The sequence below is a fragment of the Plectropomus leopardus genome, chromosome 18 (assembly GCF_026936395.1).
Source record: "Plectropomus leopardus strain MGB_pleo_1.0 chromosome 18, ASM2693639v1, whole genome shotgun sequence".
Taxonomy (NCBI): Eukaryota; Metazoa; Chordata; class Actinopteri; order Perciformes; family Serranidae; genus Plectropomus; species Plectropomus leopardus.
The window spans coordinates 26,359,161-26,382,500 of record NC_142193.1 but is presented as its reverse complement, the minus strand read 5'-3'; the positions used below and the strand labels follow the sequence as shown (position 1 = coordinate 26,382,500).

General features: G+C 38.7%; 1 protein-coding gene across 1 annotated transcript; it reads right to left on the bottom strand.

The window, feature by feature from the left end:
* Nucleotides 1-15,264: 15,264 nt before the first annotated feature.
* Nucleotides 15,265-22,980, bottom strand: desi1a (desumoylating isopeptidase 1a). The gene is made up of 6 exons (XM_042505780.2): nucleotides 22,784-22,980; nucleotides 22,415-22,436; nucleotides 21,124-21,193; nucleotides 19,920-20,029; nucleotides 19,482-19,604; nucleotides 15,265-18,773 (listed from the first exon to the last, which is right to left on the bottom strand). Exons 1-6 carry the CDS (start codon nucleotides 22,872-22,874, stop codon nucleotides 18,683-18,685), a joined length of 507 nt encoding a protein of 168 aa, XP_042361714.1. The 5' UTR covers nucleotides 22,875-22,980; the 3' UTR covers nucleotides 15,265-18,682.
* Between the last annotated feature and the right edge of the window lie 360 nt (nucleotides 22,981-23,340).

Here is a 23,340-nt window from a genome sequence, read left to right as displayed (position 1 = left end):
TTTCAGGTTGATTGTTATGGTGTGCTGTGTTGGAAGCATAGACTGTAAAAGAAGTGGATGTGGCCGCTGTGATTGGTTGTGCATTGGTTTGTGGACTAGATTTACTGTTTTGAAGTCTTGAGTTTGGCATTTTGGACATTGCCATCTTAGATTATTGGAGCCAGAAATGACCATGTTTGGACGAGAGTTTGGAGATAACACTTAATGTTAGCCATTAGCTTGGTTAGTATAGTACAATTACAACTATTTTTAACTGTGATAATACAAATGCTAATACTGCATTTACATGAAATCAGGGAAATGTACACAGTAAACCTGTTTATTTTAATTAGTTGATATTTTTCGGTTGTCCGTCCATCTGAACATCTTACTGTCTCATTCTTTTGAATGCAATGTCTTCAGAACACCTGGAGGGAATTTCTTCATATTTGGCATAATGCAGATTTTGACTAAGTGATGAACTGATTGGATATTCGTGGTCAAAGATCAGTCTGACCGTACAAAAATGTTTTTGGCCGTTACTCAAGAATTCATACACTAATTAGGAGAAATTTTCACAGAAATGTCTAATTGGATGATATAATGATGTGATGACATTTTATATCCAAAAGGTCAAAGGTCATCTTCAATGTGACCTCATAATGTTTTGCAAAAAACACTTTTTTGGTCATAACTCAGGAACAGAGCGGGAGACATTTGGTCAGATACTGATTTGGTGACACCAGTCATGAGACTGTGCTGATTAGATGTTGTGTGCTGCCGGGGGAAAGATGTGAGGGAAGCATCCTTGTCTTAGAATTTGTTGCTTCTTTGCAGCAACATTTGAAGCATTGTCAACTGTCAGGGCTACACATGAGTCTGGACAGACCTGGATGTCAACTTTTAACAGCAACTTTACTGAAGCATACAACCGCGACGCAGTCTTAAATTATTTAATTCACACCATTTACATGTACCTCTAGGAAACTGCATCGGTACCCTTTAGGTACAAAAACCTCTGGTTGGAAATCACTGTTTTCAGGGAGATAGAGAGACCATGTGTCCATGAACAGCAGCATCACAAAAACAGCTTGCCATATCGACATTATAGATTTGTCAGTTTGGGAATTGGAGTAGAAGCATTGGTCACCTGAAAGTACAGACACTTTTGTTAGCTCCACTGAGGTAGCACAGGTCATGTCAGACATTATTGTGAGAAATATAAGAAATCTGTAACTTATAAATGGGTACACAGTTGAACAGAATAGATAATTGGGTATGGTCAAATAACATGGAAAGCATTGAAACCAAAATATCATTCATCAAACTCCAATGGGGAACTTTTCCTGTAAGATTACAGAACTCTGGTCAAAAGTTAAATTACTGTAGGCACGCCTGCCCATAACAAACCACCTTCTACATTTCTTCTGCACATTTTCCATCCAAAGTGCTCTCTTTTATTTAACGCTATGTCAGATTAGATTTACATTTCGATTTACAAAGCACTATTGTTCTGATTCCCCATGCAGGTCCCACCTTTTAATCAGCCACACTTGGCAATACATCTGGCACCTGTGAGCAGCAGAATTAATTTATTACACCCAGCTTTGCAGTTAGTTGGCCTGCCTTTCCTTCTGGGCCACAATGAACAATTCGATCTCATTCGTTTGAGTTTGAATCGATTCAGTCCAACTGTCTTTGTGAGTGCTGAATGAGAAACAATCATGCCAAGGCATTCGAGCACATAATCAACATTGTTTTAGAGGCGAAATGAGTCTCATTCCCTCTCATAGTGGAGGATTAGAGTTTAAAGATTTTAATCATGCAGAATGTTTTGACACATTAGCACTCCAGTGTTCAAAAGTAGTAAATACCAGTTAATTTATATTATCATTATCAGTGCTGCTGACTAAAACATAAAGATTTACAATACCAGGGAGTCAGTTAAGGAATCACACAGCCGTGAAACGATGTAGTCACCATCATCGCCATCAAAATTGACATAATTCACTTATCCACTGAAGAGTCACAATGTAACTTAGATTTTTTTCAACATGGACCTCATTTCCTCATTTTTTTGTGTCTAAGTAACCAATGGAAACAACAACCTTTGTTTAAAAAAAGAAGGCAACAAGCAATTTAACAAGAAATGACCCCGGAATTTGCAAGAAATTGTTATAAATAGAAAAAGAAAAAAAAATACCTGAAAAGAAAAGAAACCAGAAAATGGCCTTAAGGAAATGGTTGAAAAAAAAAATCTGTAAAACAATTTTAAATGTATGTAAGTATATAATGTATAGATATGGTCCAAAAGAAATCTCACAAACTGTCTTTGTTCATCTCAGCACCTCAGCACGGGCTTTGTTGAAATAAACCTAATTATCCCAGTTTGCTGTGTCAATATGTTGGCTCTAAACATGCTAAAATGATTGATTATTTAAATGAACGCTGGCTGAATTAGCGATGGCAATTTAGGAACTTTTGTGGTTAAACAAAAAGGATCTCTTAATTGTGTCTTTATTTGTCAGACACTTTAAAAACCAAAGTGTTCCTGTCAGCAGCAAAAACAGGCACTTTTAGTGGATGTAAATTGACTGAACATGCCACGAGATTGTTACTTTGCAGCCTGTTTTAAAACTGCTGGTTGCCGTGTTCTTGCTCAATACTGGGCCAAAATTATTGATCCAATAATAGTAACTTAGACACAAAAACATGGGAGAGGGTCCAGGTGGGAAAATACCAAACTTACCCTTTAAGACTGCATTTAACTTGGATTTTCTCTAATGTTAAGGTGATTTTCATCGCATTTTTCTTAAACTTCTGTCCATGTCTGTCTCTGTCGCCTTGTGTGTGTGTTGGGTGAGTGTCTTTTGTTTCAGGGTCAGGTTTAGAGGACTTGACTGCTGTGTTGGGCTGAGTTCGGCCCCAGTTAAAACAACAACACTTGACAGCAGCAGAATACAAAGTGAGAGATTCGGCAGCTCGGTGCCCTGTATACTCCCTGCTATCCAATTCTCTCTTTCCCGCCCTCTCTGTCTCTCTGTGATATGATCAATCTTTCATGATCGTGGCTGGTGTAAAATGCCACATTGCAGCAGCGAGTAGCAAATGGCTTCAGTAAAGAAAAGATTTGTGAAAATAAGAATGGCGCAAATTAGTTTATGCAGAAATGTGTGAAATATGAAAAAGGGTTGCCGAGCAATGCCTCATGACGGAGTAACAAAGCAACAGGAGATGCAGCAAAAGGACAAAGAAATGTGAACATGTGTAATAATAAGAAAAAAAAGTATGTAGAAGAAAGCATAGTTAAGAGCATGAAGATTTGGATCTGTGCAATGCCGGCTGAGTCTATTTATTTATGCGTCCCTTCCCTCAGGTCTGTTTCTTTGTGTGTCTCTATCTGATTCTGTTTGTGTCCCCCTCTCATTCTCTTGACTCAGCTCTGTGTTTTTTTTTTCTCTGTGTGCCTGCCTTCATATCTTTTGCTCGCTGCACTGTCACTTAGTTGCTCAGGGCTACTTGTTTCAGCTCATCAGTAAAGTCAACTGTACAGTGCAGGGCTCGGCTCCCTGCAGCTCTCCGGCTCTTTGCTCACATCTGAGAAAACATCCAAATCTTCTACAGCCCCGGCTGCTAATATTATCCATCCTCATGAGAAACCACAGTTTGAATGATTTCATGTACTTTTCTTTTTTTATATTTTAGCTATAAATTGACCATTTAGACAAACCCCCACCCCAGCGCAGTGACTGTCCAATCATATCCTCGCAACTTTAGGCACACAAGTCTGTCAAGCATTACATTTCTCCAGATGTTGAAATGTTGGTGTGGATGCTGCTATCAGGCCCAGCTGAATGTGCTCAGCCTTGACTCCAACTTTTCCAGACTAAAGGGACTTTTATACAGCACCGGTTCTTGCATAAAACATTAACATTTTGTTGTGGTTCGGCCTTTCATTCACACGACAACAACAACGTTTTTGGTGGCCTGAAAAAGCACACTGTTGAAACCAGGTTCCAGACTGTAATCTCTGAAAATGTAACGCAACAGCCACATTTGATGTGTGTGTGGTGTTCTTCTGTGGTGTGTTACACCGCCAGCTACTGGCCTGGCATGCATACTACAGCATTTTGGGTTGTTTTTGCAGATCCGTGTAAACGAGGATCGTTCTGAAAATCACATTGAACACGGATTTTTTTTTTAGATGCAAAGGAAAGACTTGCTGCAAGCAGGGTCAATATGACTATATTATGGATTTTCCTGATGGTTTGTGTTATGTTCCCAATAGCACATGCTAAATACGTTTTGTATTTTCAGCATCGTGTTGTGTTGTTAATGTGTTAACTGGCTAACTAGCATCTTGAATCCTTCCCGTCCGTCATCCAGTTTCCCTTTTTGAATGACGAATACAAACTACCGGCGCCTGCCTCCGTTTCAGCTGTTAAAATTGAAGCTGACTCACCAAAATGAGAAGCCTGCTTGTGTCTGCCTCTTTCCAAAATTATTTAGCTATTGTTTCAAACATTTTTACAAATTCTTAACAGAAAAAAACTACATCGGTCATTATTGTAGTCTGTATAAATTAAGCGATGGGTCAATTCTCTGTTTTTCAAATTGTGGTGCAGAAAATGTGTTTTGGTCGCACAACAAAATGTTTTTTTGTGTTTTCAGTTTAAAGGAAGTATTACTTTTGAGGTGTGGGAACATATACTTCTTAAGAGAAGGAATCTGTCTCAGGAAAAAGATCAGATGTGATTTTTCTTTCACTCTGAATGAGTGATGATCTGGCAGCCATGTGAGCTCATCACTCATTCATGACTGCTAGAAGTCTTTTTCAAAAGATATCCTTTGGATGAATGATTGTATGGTTTGCTGTGGCGGTACCATGGCTTACTCAAGAAGAAAATATTCTGGGCAACAGTTAAGACTCTTAACTTGTGGAACTTTTCCAATGCAATCATACTTTTGGAGGGGAAAATGTCCTCAGTCAAAGGAATTCAGCGCTCAAAAGAGTATTGAATTTCCAAAGGGGACAGATGTTCACAAAAGTTGTTTAACATTAAAATTTGTCTTTTCACTATTTCCTCCAACAGCTAGAACTTTTCTCTCTTCCTTTTTCTCTCCTTCTTTTCACCTGGGGACACTCCTTTATCATATTTGCCAATCTCTGAATGCATTTGTCATTTTTAAACTTGTTTTGTACTCATGTACTTCTACTTACTTTCCACTGCTTTGTGGAAGTGTTGTCAGTCAATTGTCCCCATCATCTATCTGGTCTTCCTTCCTTTTTGTCTCCATCTCTTTGAGGTATTACTCCAGGTTTTGTTTCACAGAGTCTTTAACCTTTTCATCTTGACATCCAGAGTAACTTGTATAATCACTTCTGAAAGGTTAAAAAGCACGAGTTGTGAGGGCAGTCAAATACTGAACTTTGTCAGTGCGATGCACAAGTTATAGCGACTTCTCTCACCTTGACTCCAGGCTCCAGGTTTACAGCAGTCCTTCTTTTAGTTCTCCGCTGACCTGGAGAAGCCATGTTTGTCAGGATGCTGTTGCGTGTCGTGACCCCGTCTCTCCTGTGGGCAGACTCCAAAATGCTCCACTGCCCACCTGCCCATGCAAATGATTACCTTTGGTCCTAACTCGACCCGCCTGTAGCTGAAAGTGTGAGAGGGAGACAGAGAGAGTCCACTCTATGATAACCCCATAGTCTTGTCTCCACTGGTATTGATGCTTATGTCATAATGATATCCCTGTTTCAAGGTTAAAGGAATAGTTCAACATTTTGGGAAAGATGCTTATTTGCTTTCTCGCTGATCAATACCATTCTCATTATAAAGCAACAGCCAGTTATCTCAGCATAAAGACTGGAAGCAGAGGAAAAAAACTCATCTGTTTAAGATTTCTGGTGGGACTTCTTTCAGAAAACCTGCACAAATATCGATGAACTGAACGATGATGTTGGACATAAGGATCAGTCTCTGTCAGTATATGTATCTAGCGTTGAGCCTTTAGCATTTATGTATGAATTGAGTTTCCTTCAGGTCGTACTGACGTTGTAGTTTCCCATCAGTGAATCTAATCCAGAGAATCTGTCTGAGCTGTGATGTCCCAGCATCAACACAAGGGAGTTAATTAGAGGACCGCTGGTTTGTGTCATGTTGAGAAGAAGATGCCAAATCCTTTCAGCGATGCATCAACATCAAATGTTTGATGCAACAAAAGAAGCTTTACACACCAATAATGACACACACAAAGTTTCACGACTATTTGTGAAAGTTTGACAAACATGCAGGTTTGTTTCTGTAATTGTTCGGCAGTTTTGACAGTTTGGTGTGACAGAAATATTTATTGTTACTGAGACAGCAGATCCAACTCCTTCTCAAAGTGCAGTAGGGCTGTTAACAATGGCTCAACATGATATGAAAGAGAGTCAGTATGATGTGTTTTTATTTGTTGTTTTTCTACTTTCTGTGATTTCTTTCATGATGGCAAGGAGGGTTACCGTCACACATAGCTGTTACGTGAAGTTGCGGTGCATATGTGCACGTAAAACTGACTCTATTGTTTGTGGCAGATGTGGAGAAAAGATCTGAAGGTAAAGGTGCTCTATTTTTGACGACAGGGGTGCTGCATTTCTCTTTTTGTATCCTCTGTGTTAGCGTTTGATGTGACCCCTTAGGTTCTGTCACCTAATTTCAACTTAGAGCTATACTGACACTACAAACACTGTCAATCCGATACTGTATTTTATTTTTATTTTTTATTTTTTTTAGAATATACGTGCTTGTGCTTCAACAAACTGTTGTAATTACAGGTAGCAGACTTGGCAGGTATCTGAGTTGGAGCATTTCAGTAGCCAGTGTTAGTTGATCTCACAGGACAAAAGAGAATAGAGGGTGCCGTTGTGAATACGCTTTCTATTTTCAGTGACATTTTTTCTAACCATCCTAAAGGTTTTCTCTGAGGAGACATTTGTGGGACGCAGAGGATTGCCTTCATGCGGACTGCCAGCTGGCTCGTCCTCTTGTCTTTCTCTAAAATGCCCCAGAATCTGTCCACCTCTCTCTTCCGCTGGTATCTCCTGCCTGTCAGAGATCTGGTCGTCTACCAGTGGCTCTCTTAGCCCGTCTGCATCACGCCTCAGCTCAGGAAACATCCTCTACGGCCTTGTCACTATAGATACAAAACATCACACTGCAGCTGTCAGAGCTGAAGCCTGAAAAATGCATGTGTGTATGTTTTGTGTTTATGTTTATGTATGACAATGCATTCAGTATTCAGCGTGCATTCTGTAACATTTTTAATTTTTCAATATCACACTCGCAGGTGCACTCACATGAGAGATGAACCTGGATTAGGAGCAAGGCTGTTGAGTTAGATTGCATCAGATTGTACCAGTGTTATCTACAAAAATGAACTTAGTATAAGGGACTGTTCTTTATTTTTCAGAGGATGGGGGTGGCTGGGATGTGACTTCTGCTTTTTGGTTTGTTTGTTTTTTATCTTGACCCTCATCGAAGCTATAGCTATTTTTCTATGAGCCTCCCTGAGTGACTCGAGGAAAATGCAGTAATATGTTATAATATCAGTTACTTGACAAAGCAACTGTTTTTTAGATTTTTAAAACTTAAAAACTGAGAACGAAATCCTGGAGTAAGAAAAAACCTTGTTTTTCACTATTGTCGTGCAAACAAGAGTGCACGATTTAATGTTACTTTACAGCATCCAATTTGTGCCAACTGTTTATTTTTGGCAGTTATATGTAGACTTAAGTGCTTTTGATGAAACATCACTGTTTTGTGTATGATTTTGAAGTAATCCAAAAGCTTTCAGATGCAGAAAATATTATTGTCCCCAACACTAAAAACATGGAAGAGGCAGAGGACTTTTATTTTGAAAAAAATAAAAACATGTAGACTGCAAATGGACAAAATTGAACAAAATGTTGTATCAGAATTGACCAGAATGCAGTAAATTAAGTGTCTGATATTCAATATTTTCTTGCAGAGGATCCCAAATGCTGTTTTATATGTATTCCCTAATGTTGAAACGAAACCTTCATCCTTACGATTAAAAATTGGCATGAAATTTGTATTCAGTAACTACATTTCTCTATTATCTGACCCAGCCGTACTGGTAGCAGCATCTTTCTCCTCAGTAACATTTTTTTTTGTTTTTACTGGACTTTTGTCTAACATTACTTGTACCTTCAGTGTGCCTCTACTTTCAACAAATACAAGCATCTTCACAGTTAACACTCCACTGTGCACTTATTTGATGCATTGAAGTGGAGGCTTCAGCGCCGCATCTTTTCACATGGTCTAAAATTTGTAGTGACACTTTCTAGTTACAGGTTTCATGAGTGCAAAGAGATTTTCTCTCTCAGCCTCCACATCAGTGAGCACATAGTGTGCATGCTGCAGATGAGTCAGCTTGTGCAGTTTTCCTCTAAAATTTGATAATCAAAACATCCAAATTATAGTATAATAAGGATACACTGACAACAATTTTCAGTCCTCATCAGATTGTTGAAAATATGCCCAAAATCCCATGCGGTTTGGTACATTGTGATACATTTCATGGGTCTGAGGGCAGAAACAGAAAGCTGCTGTGTCGGTGGCTTATGTAAGATGGTTTAAAGTGGCCTTCATATTAAGAAAATCCAAATAACATTTTTAAAAATCCTTGTCATATTACACCTTCCAGACAAACACATCCATGTTTGACTGAATTTACCACTATAACAGCTGCATCGTATTTCTGTAGGATGTGTTCTGAGCTGGTGCCACCAAGTGGATAATGTGAGTAATGCAAAGCTCAGCTCTGTTGCTACTGAGGAATTTAAAGCTTCCAGGCTTGTTCTAATTTTAGTAAGCTGTATCACTAAATCTCCACTATGCCAAAATGACTGAAACAGCTCAAAACAACGTTTGGAGTTCCTTTTTGAAAGCGCGTTTGGTAAGAAGGTGGCCCCGCGTGTAGGAAGACATTTTATGTGATCAATATAAAAGCATCGTTGCAAAAGCCAATGTGTCCATTAAGGACCTTTAGACTCTCAGCTATCAGGTAATTAGTGTTGCCCTCTCTTACCTCCTGCTCTTTTTTTCTCCGTCTTAACCTTCCTTTCTCCTCTCCATCCCTCATCTCTCTCCCTCTCTGTCCTCCCTCTCGGCTTACAGGTCCACAGGCACCAGATCAGGTCCCTGTAGACTCAGACACCACCGCTCTGCCACTACACACTTCACCTAATGAGGGACAAAATGGGTTTGCAGTCTCTATTCAACTGTAACACCGGCTCTATAGTGGATACGACCGTAGATCGATTTAGTTGTGCCTGTGTGTGTGTGTGTGTGTGTGTGTGTGTGTGTGTGTATATAGATGCACAAAGGCAATTTCCAGTACAGGGTTACATGGTCCCTTTTGGACTGCTTGACCTACACAGGGCATTTCAAAATAAAAGAGAGACTTACGGCGTATGCTTTTGTTTTTGGGGTGTGTGGATGCAATTTATGGTAAAGTGTTAAATGCTAAAGGACATGTTTGACATTTTGGAAAATAACCTTATTCGCTTTCTTGCCAAGAGTCAGATGAAAAGACTCTCTTGAATGTCCGTTCAGTATTAAGATTCTGCTGTTGCTTCTAATGGCATTAGACATACAATTAGGCATTTTCTGCAGCTGAAGGAGAAAAAATGAAAATAAAATAATGGAGGAGTTTTCTCCGTCTGGTGAGCAGTACTTTATTGGCTCAACAGTTAACACGTGTCACAAACTCTCATTTTACAGCTAAATAGTACACTTAATGTGTTTCTGAAAACATCAGAAATATGCAATTCAGTCACAGAATCTTGATTCATATTTTATCTGCGCTGTCAAGTTTGACATTTTGACTGCAGTTCACAGAGTGATTGTAGTAAGAGCTGAGACTCCTCGGCTCTTACTGGTTCTTTTCGTGATTGTTGCAAATACCATTTAAGCTCTAGGAGGAAGAGGAAAAGGATTTTTATCACAGGGCATCTGTCTGATGTACTACTGTCAGGATATGACAGTTTCAGCAAATAATACAAAAAGTTCTTTGTGTAAAAGTCACCAACGACAGTTAAACATGTTATCTTGTGTAAGAATAACGTGTTACAGTGTTAAAGTAGGGCTACGTACTGAATTGTCACTTGGCCAGGGTAATTGAATTCCTGTCAGTCATACAGGCACCTTAACAGAGCGTCCATGCTGTGTAACTACATTTTTTGGGTCCATCTGTGATGCTGTGGGACCTAAATGACTGTAGGAGCACCTTCTGGAGCACTCTGAAACTCCAAAAGTTTCCAGAAACTGTTTCTTGGATGCTTTTTTCTGCCACACTCCTAACGTCTGTTCCACTTCTTTCATCTTTCCTTCTTTCCTGCTGAAAAGTCACCACAGACACCAGACACAACAACTCCAGCATACTGCGAAATACAGAGAAAGGGCGTAATCACAATTGAGCAAACTTGTTTGACAAAGGCATGAATGTAACAGACATTCACTTAGATGTAAAATTCCTGCACTTGCTTCATGTAATTTTGCAATGATCAAAAGTTGAGGCCACTTAAAGTTCAAAATAGTACGGGCACAGAGGCACAGAGAGGTTGTCACTTTTACACGCACACACACTCATGCAGGCAGACAGAAATGAACTCACCGGCACACACACATTGTCCAGATGGTACAACCCAAGGGCATTCCAGGAAATGGCCGCAAATGGTGACTGATGCAGCAGAAGGTCTGGAGGACAGTTCACATGTCTCTTCTCTCTATATATATATTTATGCATCTATGTATTTATGCAAGGACACGGCAGTTATCCTGGCCTCTGCTTGACACAGACAAGGAGCACACAGCAGCTGTTGGCCCAAGTGATTCCAAAACGGTGACCTGCCCAGCTGGTTGGCCGTCCCCAGCTGGTTGTCTGTGCAGGGAGCTGACAAGTTGGAGGGGAAATAAAGGAAGAAGTTAGAAGTGGTGTGAAGGAACAGAGAGACATACAGTAACAGAGCAGGAACAAGGAAAAAGCCTCCAGTTGCTGGAGGAAAATGTTGGCATTTTACAATTTTGTAAACCATGAATATATTACATTTGTATGTTTCATACATATCATATCAGAGTTTCTAAAGTTATGTATATCAGCTGACTTTCGTCACCTAGAACTATAATGGAGGGTAGGTAGTATGACATCTTGGTGAGAGGCCTGCTAAGTTGCAGACCACTGATATTTTAAGCACGGGTGGATTGTAAGACAATAGGCACCTGAGCACAGATATGCAAAAGGCCCCACCACCTCTCCCACATTAGAGTAGGATACACAGACTTTGTGGTTATTTTCTCTGAAGTCATTGTGCATCTTTTTGTGGTTTTTCATCTCTTTGCAGTCATTATGAATCTTTTTGTGGTTTTGCATCTGTGATGTTGTTTTGCATGCTCCTGTCGTTTTGCGTCTCTTGATAGCTATCATGCAACTTTTTGTTATTTACGTCTGGTTGTAGTCATTTTGTTTCTGTTTGAGGCAAATTTCTATATTTTTTGGTTGTCTTTTGTTTTTTTATAGTCTTTTTGCTTTGCCTTGCTTTGCAGTACATTTGCATCTTTTCTTGGTCATGTTGAGTCTCTTCCTAGGTGGTACACGTGTATTTGAGTGACAATTTGGGTGCCTTGGCCCATTCCCTGTAGGCCCATGGGCCTGCTCGGTAATTCAACCATGACTGAGAGCCAAAACATGAACCTTTTCTAACCAAACTGTAAGTAAAAACTGTAAATATATCCCCTACATAATAACTTGTAAATGTAACATATCCATAGATTCCAGAAATGTTTAATGACAACTTTTGTTTCTTTTTTCTTTTTTTTTGGCAATTGGGTTGGGATATGACATCCTTGTAATGTTACTTTCTTCTGTAAATTAGTGTCAATCACTGGGTATGTTCTTTCATTTAAGTCTTAATCTAACTCCAGAAAGTAATCTGCAACCCAGAAATGAATTATCTGGCTGTGAATGTCTTTGCAACGTGCGACAAAACAAAAATACAGTGACATGCAGAAACTTTGGGCATTTATATGCTTTTACTTTGCATGAGTGCTTTTCTTTTTAAGTTATCTTCTTAAAAAACTCAATGGAGTACTTTGTTATAGCTGTAAAGTCTAAGCCCATTACAACTAGAAAGCAAAATGGATGATGGAAAATGATAGGGGTTAAGGAACAAGGTCAAGAGAGTCGGAGGAGGAGGCGAGGAGAGAAATGAGAGGAGGCCTGGAAAGCGGAGGAGGTGCAGCCAAGCAAAAAGTCGCAGGGTAATTAAGGATTTTGAGAAAGGAGAGGATGGAGAAGAAGGATGTAGGGGTGTGAGACGAGAAAAGATGAGCAGAGAGAGGAGATCTGAGGTGAAACAGGTGAGGAATGAATAGATGAAGAAGAGGTAGGCGTGTTTGGAAAGTGTGCTGCAAAAGAGGTGGCGTGAGGACAAAGATGCAGGGAAGGAGCAGATGACAGATGAGCTGGGGATGAAGATGCAGGGGGGAGATGGAGGGTAGAGGAGCGAAGAGTTAAAGGGTGCAAAGGAGGATATCCTCTTTTTTTTTGTATGAGGCTGCTGTGACAAATTGACAGTCATTTAAACTGACACCTACAGAAGAGATGAAGCCATGTCTGAGCAGGCATGACTGGACAAGAATAATCATCACACTTACTGATGTGGCTTACAACATTTAGCCAGACTCCTGTGAGACTGAACTTATTTAAATGAAGAGACAACTGCCGTGACAACAGGAGGAAGTATCTGTGATTGCGAGTGATACATATTTTAACAGATTATTATAGCATCAGCAAAGTTTATTCTGCTGTCTCGGCTTAGAGTGCACGGAAAATCTGGTTCAATATTGGATGTTTAGCTGCTTGAGAGACTGGTGTGTTGCTTGAGTTTGGTTTGACTGTGCGTCGGGAGAGATTTGAGAACCAAAGCTGTGCCATTTAGAAGCTTTCGCAGTGCATAGTGTTCTTCAAGCGTGCAGATTTGTAAATGAGATTAAGGGATGTCTTCGTGCAAGACACCAGAAGCACGAAACATGTGACAAATTGTAGATTTTTCTGTTCACCCAAAAACTAAGAATCTGACACTCTGCTACAGTGCAGTGCAAACATTAATTATTCCTTGCTGGAAGTGGCGGGGTAACCTTCAAAAAATGGTACATGAATCCCTTAATTATGCATATCAGTGCTAAATGAAACATTAAGCCGTGGGGATGTAGTTCTCCCGGCAAAACCTTCAGGAGAGCTCACACAAATGCAGCTTTTAAACACTTACCTGTTAAAAGCATCCCTCTTTTCTCTGTCCCTCGCATTCTCTCACGCCCACAGACACACACATTATTATGCACACAAACTTTGAGGACAGTGTTATGCAGCGTGTGTGGAGAGATTCGGATCAAATCCTTTTAAAGGAAATTGGAGCCACTGTTTACTCAGTAAACAGTAACATTCAGCACTGCTGGACTACAACAGAAACTAAAACGCTTCCAGGACCAAAATCCTGTTTATCTGCCTGCATATACAGATATCTGTTTTAAGCATAATGTAATACATATCACATACTTTACAATGTGGAATAATAATCAGTCTCACTTTTATTTTAATTGCTAGAGTTAATGTAGATGTTTTTGAAGACAAAATAGCTGAACCGTATGGCACTTTTGACTTCTAATATCAAATCTTGTTAACAACAGTGGCAATAATAACATGAACTTTGTAGCACAGCTACAGCAGAGAGCCTATAGGAAGAGAAACCAAGTCACCCCTATGTGTCATGAAAGGATTTGTCACCGCAGCAGGAGGGTCTGTGTGACTCACTGGGTTTTGTCACAGAGGTACTGCCGTGCTAAAAACTTTGGCCAGCCTGACAGTACCCTTGTAGTCGGAGAGAAGGTTAACGTTTGTCAAACGTCACATGGACACTCATAATTGTGCTACTAACCGAGCTGATTCAGCTACTCAGCCGCGGGGAGCAAGGACAGGCTAGGTCTGTCTGCATTTATTATCCACTCTGTCTTAGGAGGGGTGCTGATCTAAAGGCCACGGAGCAAGTCTGCTTCACATCTGTCTGCACTACAGTTTTGCTGCACAGTGAGATATCTGCCATCTGGAAAAGCTGCCTTCCTTCTCTGTCTTCATGATTGATATACCACAGAGTTTAGTTGACAAAATGATGTTGATGAGATCTGCTAGATTGTTTTTGAGCAATGAATTTGAAGACATTAGAAGGACAAGTAAAATAGAAGATGAGAGTTTTGGGGTCACGGTACGTTGCCAATGTATGTCTTTCCATTATGCTCTCTCACTCACCTTCATCACTCTTTTTTATCAATATCAAAACCAGGTGAACATCTTACTTTCCTTTTTTTTATTTTTAGTGCATTTCATTTTCTTATTAACCTTTATCTTTCCCCAGAGAGGACCCAGTTTTGCTGAGCACTCACTTCCCTCAACACTCATAATTTAAGGTTGCTCAGCACATCAGCCACTTATTGCTGGTTCATGGTTATGTATGACATGGTTACGCAGCCGTTAAGTGTTTTGCTCATTGCAGTTTTTAAATACAGGGATACAGATGCGATATTGATTAAATATTTGGTTGAACATGTCACGGGTGGTTTTCAAACTGCAATCCTTTGATCTAATGTATGTCTGTCCTGAAAATAGCCAGAGACAGAGCAACACTGCCTTTCTGTGGACGCTCGAAGAACTGCAGGCCACTGAGCACTTTTCGATACCCAAACAATGAAAAAGTTGATATGCAATCTAGAGGAGGGGATCACAATAACCAGTGGGGACTTTTATGTTAAAGGGATAATTCCAGATTAAAAAATACACTTTTTGTCCTCTTACTTGTAGTGCCTGGTTGTTTTGGTGTGACTCTCAGAGTGTCGGAGGTATCAGCAGTAGATTTATGTGCCGTCGCTCCAGTTTAATGGAACTAGATTGCACTCGGCTTGTGGTGCTCAAAATGCCAAACATTACATTTTAAGGACTTCATATTGGGTTCTGGGAAAATTGGACAGATTAATCGACACTGACAATAATCATTAATTGCAGCCCTTATGTGCACAGGAGTACTGAAATGTTCCATCCCATGAGAGCACTTTTCCCTTTTTCATTTTTTTTAACAGATAAATGGTCAAAGTCTTCACCAAGATCGCACACCTTAAAAATAACCAGAAACTATTGGAAAAGGTAAAAAATGACACTTTAAATTCTCAAATGTGCAGTCAATGGCTTTATATGTAGGTAGATTTACAAAAGAAAATCAATAACACAAAACAATACAAACAATATGCAGAAACATATCTACTATAGTTAGATTACCTAAATAGGGAATAATATCCATCACTATCTGTTGCAATTTCACAGTACAGGTAGCAGCCAGCAAAAACGCATATCAGAGCAACAAAGGGTGACTCGTGCAGTAATACATTTCACTGGTCTGGTTAGCATGTCACTTAATTGATTAGCAGAAGGCAAAAATGACCAAACCCAGATTCACCTGAGCGTTTGAGCCTCCTAAAGGGGAATTAACCTAAAAGTAAGCAAATACTTAACAAATATCAGGTTTGAAAATAAAACTTGCACATCTAATATTTATGTGCAGGTGCACGAGAGAAATGATGATGACTGCTTGGAAGGTAAAATGTGTGTGAGGTTTATTTATTGCAGGAGAACACGGTGAAAGTTAATGCTGGTTTAAACGTTCTTTGTTGTGTTTCTGTGCTTCTTTGATCCTTTGCTCTGTTCGTGAGGTTCAGTATGGTCAGTATGTAACTTTCTTTATTAGACAAACCCTAAATATGTCATTTAATCAGTGTTTTATCTTGAAAATAGACAGCTATGTGTTCTTTCTGATGGCAGAGGTTAAAGGCTGAGATCCAGATGTTGTTTAATCTGGAACATTTTCAACTGTAAGTGTTTTAGTTGCGGATTTCTCACCACTTCTAACCCCGTTCACCTCATTTATGTATTTAAGATTTCAGGGCCTTCACACAGTAAACGAACTATCAGATTGGAATGCAGACTGCACATGGAGTTCCCATCTGTGCTATACGATAACCATGCCAACTCCCAACAGTGTGACTGTAGCCAAGCAGAGGGAAATGAAGGCACAGAGGTGTATTGTATATCCAACACACTCTGGTGGCTATTAAAGGACTCTAGCAGGTTGTTGTTATTAGGTTGACAGTACAGGACATTGTCCTGCATATGGTCACCTCTATGTTTAAAAAAAAATCAGTGGATGAGCAGTTGTTTTTAGTTAACCACATGGCAACAAAAAAACAGTATAATAAAATGTATCTATGATCAGCATCTCCCTGCGGAGCTGGTAACACAGGCCAAGAGGCACAGCTTATGTTATATAACAGGGCTGTGATGCAGTTCACTCTCAGTTACATCAAAGAACAGATTTAATACTAAAAATTTGCATTCTTGGTCATTTCTGACCAAAGGAATTGTTTTTCTTTTCACAATTTTTTTTTTTTTAATGAGGATTGTCTTTTCTTTTCTTTTTTTAAAGTACACTTTAAGGTACAGTGTGTGAGATTTATGGGGATATAGTGACATCTAGTGCTGAGGATTGCAGATTGCAACCATCTGAAACTTCTCCCGCTTAGATTTCCTTCAGTGTTTTTTGTTAAGGATTTTTTCACGAGGAGCTGAATTGTTCGCAGAGGTCTTTTCCTCTCCAAAACATACCAACCAGAGTGATTTAAACCAGTAAAAACACTGAATAATGCAGTTTCAAGTTACAAATCAGTGTTTTTCCCATGCTGTTTGGCATGTTAGTGATAGAAATTCAGTGACCTGCTTATGTTTGCTCATCTTTTTTTAAATCCAGATGTTCAGTAGTCAATTACCAGGAGCCTTATTATTTGCAGAGGTCGCTCCCCCTTCAAAACAATCGAAACCAGTGATTTAAACCAATAAAAACACTGAATGAAGCAGTTTCACGGTACAAATAGGTGTTTTTCTGACACTACTATTGTAAAGGGGCCTCTAATTATAGTGGCTGACATGAAAATGCAAATGGCCCTATCAAGAGCCAGCGTTTGGTTTGTCCGCTCTGGGCTACGGTAGAAACATGGTGGTGCAACATGGTGATCTTGCGACACTTATTATGGTATATTCCATTTCTGCCAATATATCCCCCTGAATCCTGCATACCAGACCTTTAAAAAATGTCAGTTGGGGTTTACTTTCATATAAATGGGTATAACTGATTTTACAATGAACTGATCCCAGTCCTGCTACAGAAACATACACTCAAAATGTTTTTATATCACCTCTATCCTTATTACCTCAGTGTGAGCTAGGTGTCCATCACCTGCTGTCTGTCATATTACACATAATGTGACAGATGGAATGATGATGTCAGGTACAGAAACATTAAAGACAAATAAAACAGGTATAAAAGATCACAGATGGGAATTTAACTGCAAGGTAACAAATAACAAAATACATATAACAAATCATAAAAGTGCAACATTAAACTATGATTGACATTAAAAGCCTCTCCAAACATCTTGCTCTTATTTTCCATCAACCTGCATCCATTGATTGAATATATTAAACATATCTATGAAAAAGTGTACACTTAGATTAGTTCCATTGTAGTCAACAGTGGAATATTCTCACAGCAGAAACCATGTGGGGAACCTGATATGTCAGTTATGTTACAAAATAATTGGTGGAAAAAAATATTTAATAACTAAAGGGAATAAATAGAATCTAATTAAACCACAAGTGCACTCTTAGAGTGCAGACCGAATGGCCAAATGCACTATCTTGCAATGTTAAAGAAAGTGAAAAATAATTAGTATATCCACCCCATGATTCCAAAATTTAATGGGGTCTTCCTCGACCTATGCTACACCTTTCCACCAAGTTTCATGAAAATTGGGCTTTTAGATTTTCCATCCTGCTGACAAACAAATCAAACTGAAAACATAACATCCTTAGCGGAGGTAATGAGCATTGCAAGCTACAAATCCCAACTTAAAAAAAAAATAAAAGACCATTGTGCACCTTATGACAAATGTTAAAATACTAAATAAGCTGGATGCACTAATGTGCAAGAGGTATTTTAATGTTGTAGGTGGTTAAATTACAGTCATCAGATAAATGTGGAGTAAAAAGTGCAATTTTCTATGTTGTGGAGTAAAAGTATAAACTTTTGCAAAATGGAAATGCCAAATCAGGTTGCAGTGTCCAAATAAAATACTTTGTCAGATTTCAGTTCTAAATAAAGTTTAATTGGCAATCTGACTTTGCCTTGATTTATTTATAAGAAGGCAACATTCATCAAAGTCAGCTTTTATTGTTGGAGAATAACTGTTTTTCTCTGCTGGTAAACCCAAAATCCCAACTGTTTTGTACTTTGAATTTGCTGCCAGATGCACCCTCAAACATCATCACCCACTTGTTTCAAGTTGGCATATATTTATATGTTATGAATTTTAAGAATTCACTGGTCAGTTTTGTTTCTAGCTTCCAAAATTGCCTTTAGCTTTAATGCTAGTGTGTAACTTATTTACAGACAGAAAGAAAGAGGAAAGAAAGACAGTTAGTTTGACTGACTGACTACAATAAAAGTGACCTTGTGAACACTCGTTGACTCTGCTGCTCTCTCAGGTTACACGTTCCTCCCCCCGTTGATGACGTTACCTCCTGGAGGGGCGATGTGGATAGAGTCCAGGATGGGCCGCAGAATCTGGCCGAACGGTCTGGAGAGTGAAAGAATTGACTTGGTATGTTAAACCGGGGCACAACACAATGGCACCTTTTTAGGTCTAAACCACAATCTTTACTATCAAAAGAGCCATTTTAGGATGAAAAAAGCAACAAAAACTGTATCTTGATCCGCAAAACATGTCCGAGCCTTACTTTGAAGGTAGCACAGCCCATTATGTCATCATTTCTCACAGGCCTAAATGAGCACTGATGAGTTTCACAACAAGGTAACAACTCTGCAATAGGCTGTTTATGATTTTTGGTATTTAAACTTTGTAGGGAATCTGTCCATGTTTTATTCAATTCTTTATTTTCCTTTGAGACTTTCCCTTGTTTTTGATTTGGAATCCACAGCTATTCTAGCCAAGGAAACTTGACTAGCCACTACTGTGGATTTTCGGTAAAATGCAGGCAAAAAGGTGCCAGGTTGTAGAGGTATGACCCACAATTTAGTTGACAATTTTTTTTTTTTCTTGAATTAAATTAGATGATTGGAAGATGTAAGAATCACTTAAGGCCTACAACAATGAAAGAAGTGAAAACGCTAAACAATAATTGTTATACATTTCTTTATAATTTTTTTCTTCTTAGAGTCGCAGGGAGCCAGAGGAGCTAAAGAGCCACGTGTTGCTTCAGAGCTGCAGCTTTTCTACCCCTGACCTGACTGATGTTATGGGCAGCTCTGAGGCTTTAACACTCACGTGGAGAGGACTTCCGATGGAAGGTCAGTGATGTAGGACGGGATGGACCTGCCCGTCAGGAACTGAGCTACCTCGTTGGTGAAGGTGTTGCAGTTGTGCTCAAACAGACGGTACCTGTCACCTCTAAACCAAGAAGGAATAGAAGAGAGATTATACGTTAGATAACAGCTTTTATGCATTGTGACAATTCAGTAAAAAGTGTGATTGGGCTTATGAGTAGTAGAAAATATAGTCTAGTCTTAAATTTCTAAATTGTTTTGGCATTTTGAGCACAACAAGCTGAGTGCCACCTGGTTCCATTATATTCACTGCAGGTAAGAGGAAGAATGTGTATTTTTGATTTGGGGGTGAACTGTCCCTTTAACGGCTACAGAATTTTCTGTATGAGGAAAGAATGAAAAAAAAGCATGTAGAAAAGATGGATAACAGCTGCTCGACCTGTATGTGCTTTCTCCCAGAGAAGAGAGGTATTCCATGAAGATCTCGTCAGACACTTCAGTCTCTCCCAGCTCTACTACTGTGTCTGGAGGACCCAGCATCGTCCCACCCTGATGAACACACAGCAGACAAAATGGTAATCTCACATCTCACAACATTTACGCATCATGAGAGCTGTTAAAAAAAAGAGCCACTGATGTTTCAGTATTGCAGTAGTTAAAGAACAGAACATTGGTCTGTGTGCATAACTGGTAAAAGGCAGGCTAGATTACATCAAGGAAAAATAATTGCAACACAGTTGGAATGATTCAAAAAAATGTTCATCTATCTCAAACATCAGGTTTTATCAGTCCCTCTGAATTACAGAACAAGGATGTCTCTCTCAAGCTGCCACTTTGCACGATCACAAAGAAAGAAATGACTCTCAGAAAGGCCTACGAGCAAGTCTGTTGAAGGATAAGGCTGGCTTGCTATATTGTATCCTTCTATATTCTGTATTTTTCTTGAAAAGACCAAGCCTTGCATTTATCCTACTAACAAGATTTTTCTGTGGAGCCAAAGCAACGAGCCCACACTGTAGCACCAAGTGACAAGTTCATTACAATGAACGTGGGTGCAGTTTTCTTTGAGTCAATCCCACATACACTGTCCTGCTGCCAGAAATACTCCGATCATGGCTGGTTTGATTAAAAAATACACTGATTGCGAAAATGTCTGTACTCATTATTCACTCAAAAAGGAAGAAACATATAGCAGGATTTAGCCATATGATGGAGTTTATAAACAAAAAAATGAAAAATAAAAAGCAAAATGTAGAGACTAAAGTAGACATAACTCAGGGAAATTTAAAATTAATCTAAAAATAACACCAGAGAGCATGTAGAAGCATGTGAATTACTAATTTGGTGATATGTGCCTGCAGGCCTTGTAGTAGCTGGCAACCTCTCAAACCAATTACAACTGACTTTATGTCTAGCACATGACAAAATCTGAATCCAGCTTTTATGAAAAAATAATTAAAAAGCCCATATAAACTTCTAGAGGTTTATTTTTTGCAGTTCTGTGATCTGACTGCCTGGCACACATAATCTGAGTGTCAGGAATAAAACCAGGCACTGTTTGGGTATTAATAGGTCTCTCTGTTTCCCTTCATGAGCTTGTTTGAGACTTGTGAAAGCAGTCGGTCCCCTTGTGACAGACTTACTGGCGAACAGCTGGAGATCCCCTCCCCCCCGAAGAAGAACTCATCCCCGTATGCCACAATAGCTGTGTGCCTGGAAGAAAAGCACAAAATGAACACAGAGGTGAATTCAGGTCAGTACAGTATAACCCTGATGTATTTAAAACTTGCAACTCAGTGCATTTACACCAAATAACAAACCACAAAGAACTGATCCATGCTTGATTAATGTGTCATGTCTTACTTTGTGGAGTATCCATAGAGCTATGCATTCATTTGCAGAATCACTTACCTATTTTAATTTCACTTTTTTAAACTTATCTTTTGAAAATAGCCTTTCATACATTTTAGTACACCTTTATATTTTTTTAAAAAAAAATTATTATTATTTTAAGCTATTACACCATTTGAAACCTTAACGAATTATCCAGTAACTGAAGTTTCTAATTATTATTATTATATATTTAAAATTATATTACTAAAAATTTAACTTCTTGTTTTTTATTTTCAGCATTTTTTTCCTGGGTAACTTTCTTCATTTTTGTGCTTATTTTCAGGTAATGTCTTGTTAAGTTCTTAATTGCTTTCTCACTATGTCTTTGCAAGAAATCGAGCCAGTTTGCTCAGGTTTGAAAGGGTTAAATTGTTATCGGGTAGGCTATTCTCATGTTTCATTTTGGAATCATTTTAATTGTTTGTCTTCAGGGGAGTTAATTGCAAACATCACTTATCTGTTTCATTGTTGGTATTTATGTTTTAAGTTGGGATTTTTTCTTTATATTTGATTTTACTTTCTGTATTACTCACCTGATTTCATTTGCGTGAGTCCTAAAATGTTGTAAATCCTGATACAACAATGTAAAGCACTTTGTAATTTTGTTTTGATAGGTGCATTATAAAGAAAGTTTATCGTTACTTAGTGTTGTTATTATTATGATTTCCTAAATTGTATGAAGTTACTTAGGAAACAGTTTAAAAAAAAACATAAAACATTATTACAAAATAACAGTATGGGCACATTGCCATTGGCAGCTTTTTTCATATTTAAGGTTTCTTAGATTTTTATGAAATTTCTTGGAGCACAGTTCAAATAAAACATTACTACAAAATAAGGACAGGCACATTACCAATAATAACTGTTTGCATATTTAAAAAGGTATTTTCTGTTTTTCCTTTTTATTTACTTTAGGGCCATGAATGGGTCACTGGCCTGAACCTGATGGACCCAAACATTAAATAAGAAGCAAGTTTTCAATACACAGTAAGACAGATTTTTAGGTTGCAAGCTGTTAAAAGTAACAGAAAAGATAATTACCATATACCATCCAGCTGCTTTCCTGCAACAAATAGAAGAAAAAGTAGTGTGAGGAAGGTGACAGATGATCAGTGCTAACAGCTGAGTGGAGCTGTAACGTAAAAGTGTAGCAATTTGATATCAATCCCCATAACGACCATTCAATCATTATAAATCAGTCACGCTTTACAATAGATTTTCAAAATAAATGCATACAAAATAAAAACATCTTCAACTAGAATAGTGAAAAGCGCGGTAATATCTGCATTAAAGCAACTTCACAATGCAAGCTAAAGATAGCATTTCAACCCAGTATTTGTTATTAACACTTAATTGTCCCCAAGGCCAGACTGCATCGGATTTTTTTTTTTTATTATTATCTGTACTTACCTAACATGATGGGACTGAGGCTGCGAGCCATTCCTCTCGATAAATCGTAAATATATAGCTGTACATTGTATCGCGTGGCATTTTTATCCATAATGTAAACCCAACAATAGCTTTTTTTGTTTTATTTTTCTGTCGGCTGGCTAAAGCGACGGACATAAAACGGCACAGCTGACTGGGAGGTTTCCTGCGGATGATGTCATTACGTCTAAAAAATGCCTGGAACACTTCCGATTGTGGTATTTTCAAAATAAAACTTAACAGAGAGGCGCTCCAGCAATAAATGGCGAGCTTTCTTGAAAAATAGATTTGTTTTGAAGTCAACTTGTATCTCTTCCGGTTTCACTCGTTATCTCTAAATGACTTGACAGTTTAATTCTAACAACTGACAGCGGTTTTAATTACTCGTTAAATACCTTGTCATAAATAAATAAGCAAAAAAGTTCCCATTCAGTTAATACAGAAAAGACCTGAGATTTTAATTTTATCGATCTAGTTCCCCACACATCAGTCCAGGAGAAGACGAAATAAAAGATGTGTTTTGTTGAATAAAGGTTATA

Coding starts and splice junctions, on each gene's coding strand:
- desi1a (XM_042505780.2), bottom strand. CDS start 22,874: ATGGATAAAAATGCCACGCGATACAATGTACAGCTATATATTTACGAT. Junction 22,437..22,783: donor CCTCAGTCCCATCATGTTAG/GTAAGTACAGAT, acceptor TATTTGTTGCAG/GAAAGCAGCTGGATGGTATA. Junction 21,194..22,414: donor AAGCAGCTGGATGGTATATG/GTAATTATCTTT, acceptor CTTTTCTTCCAG/GCACACAGCTATTGTGGCAT.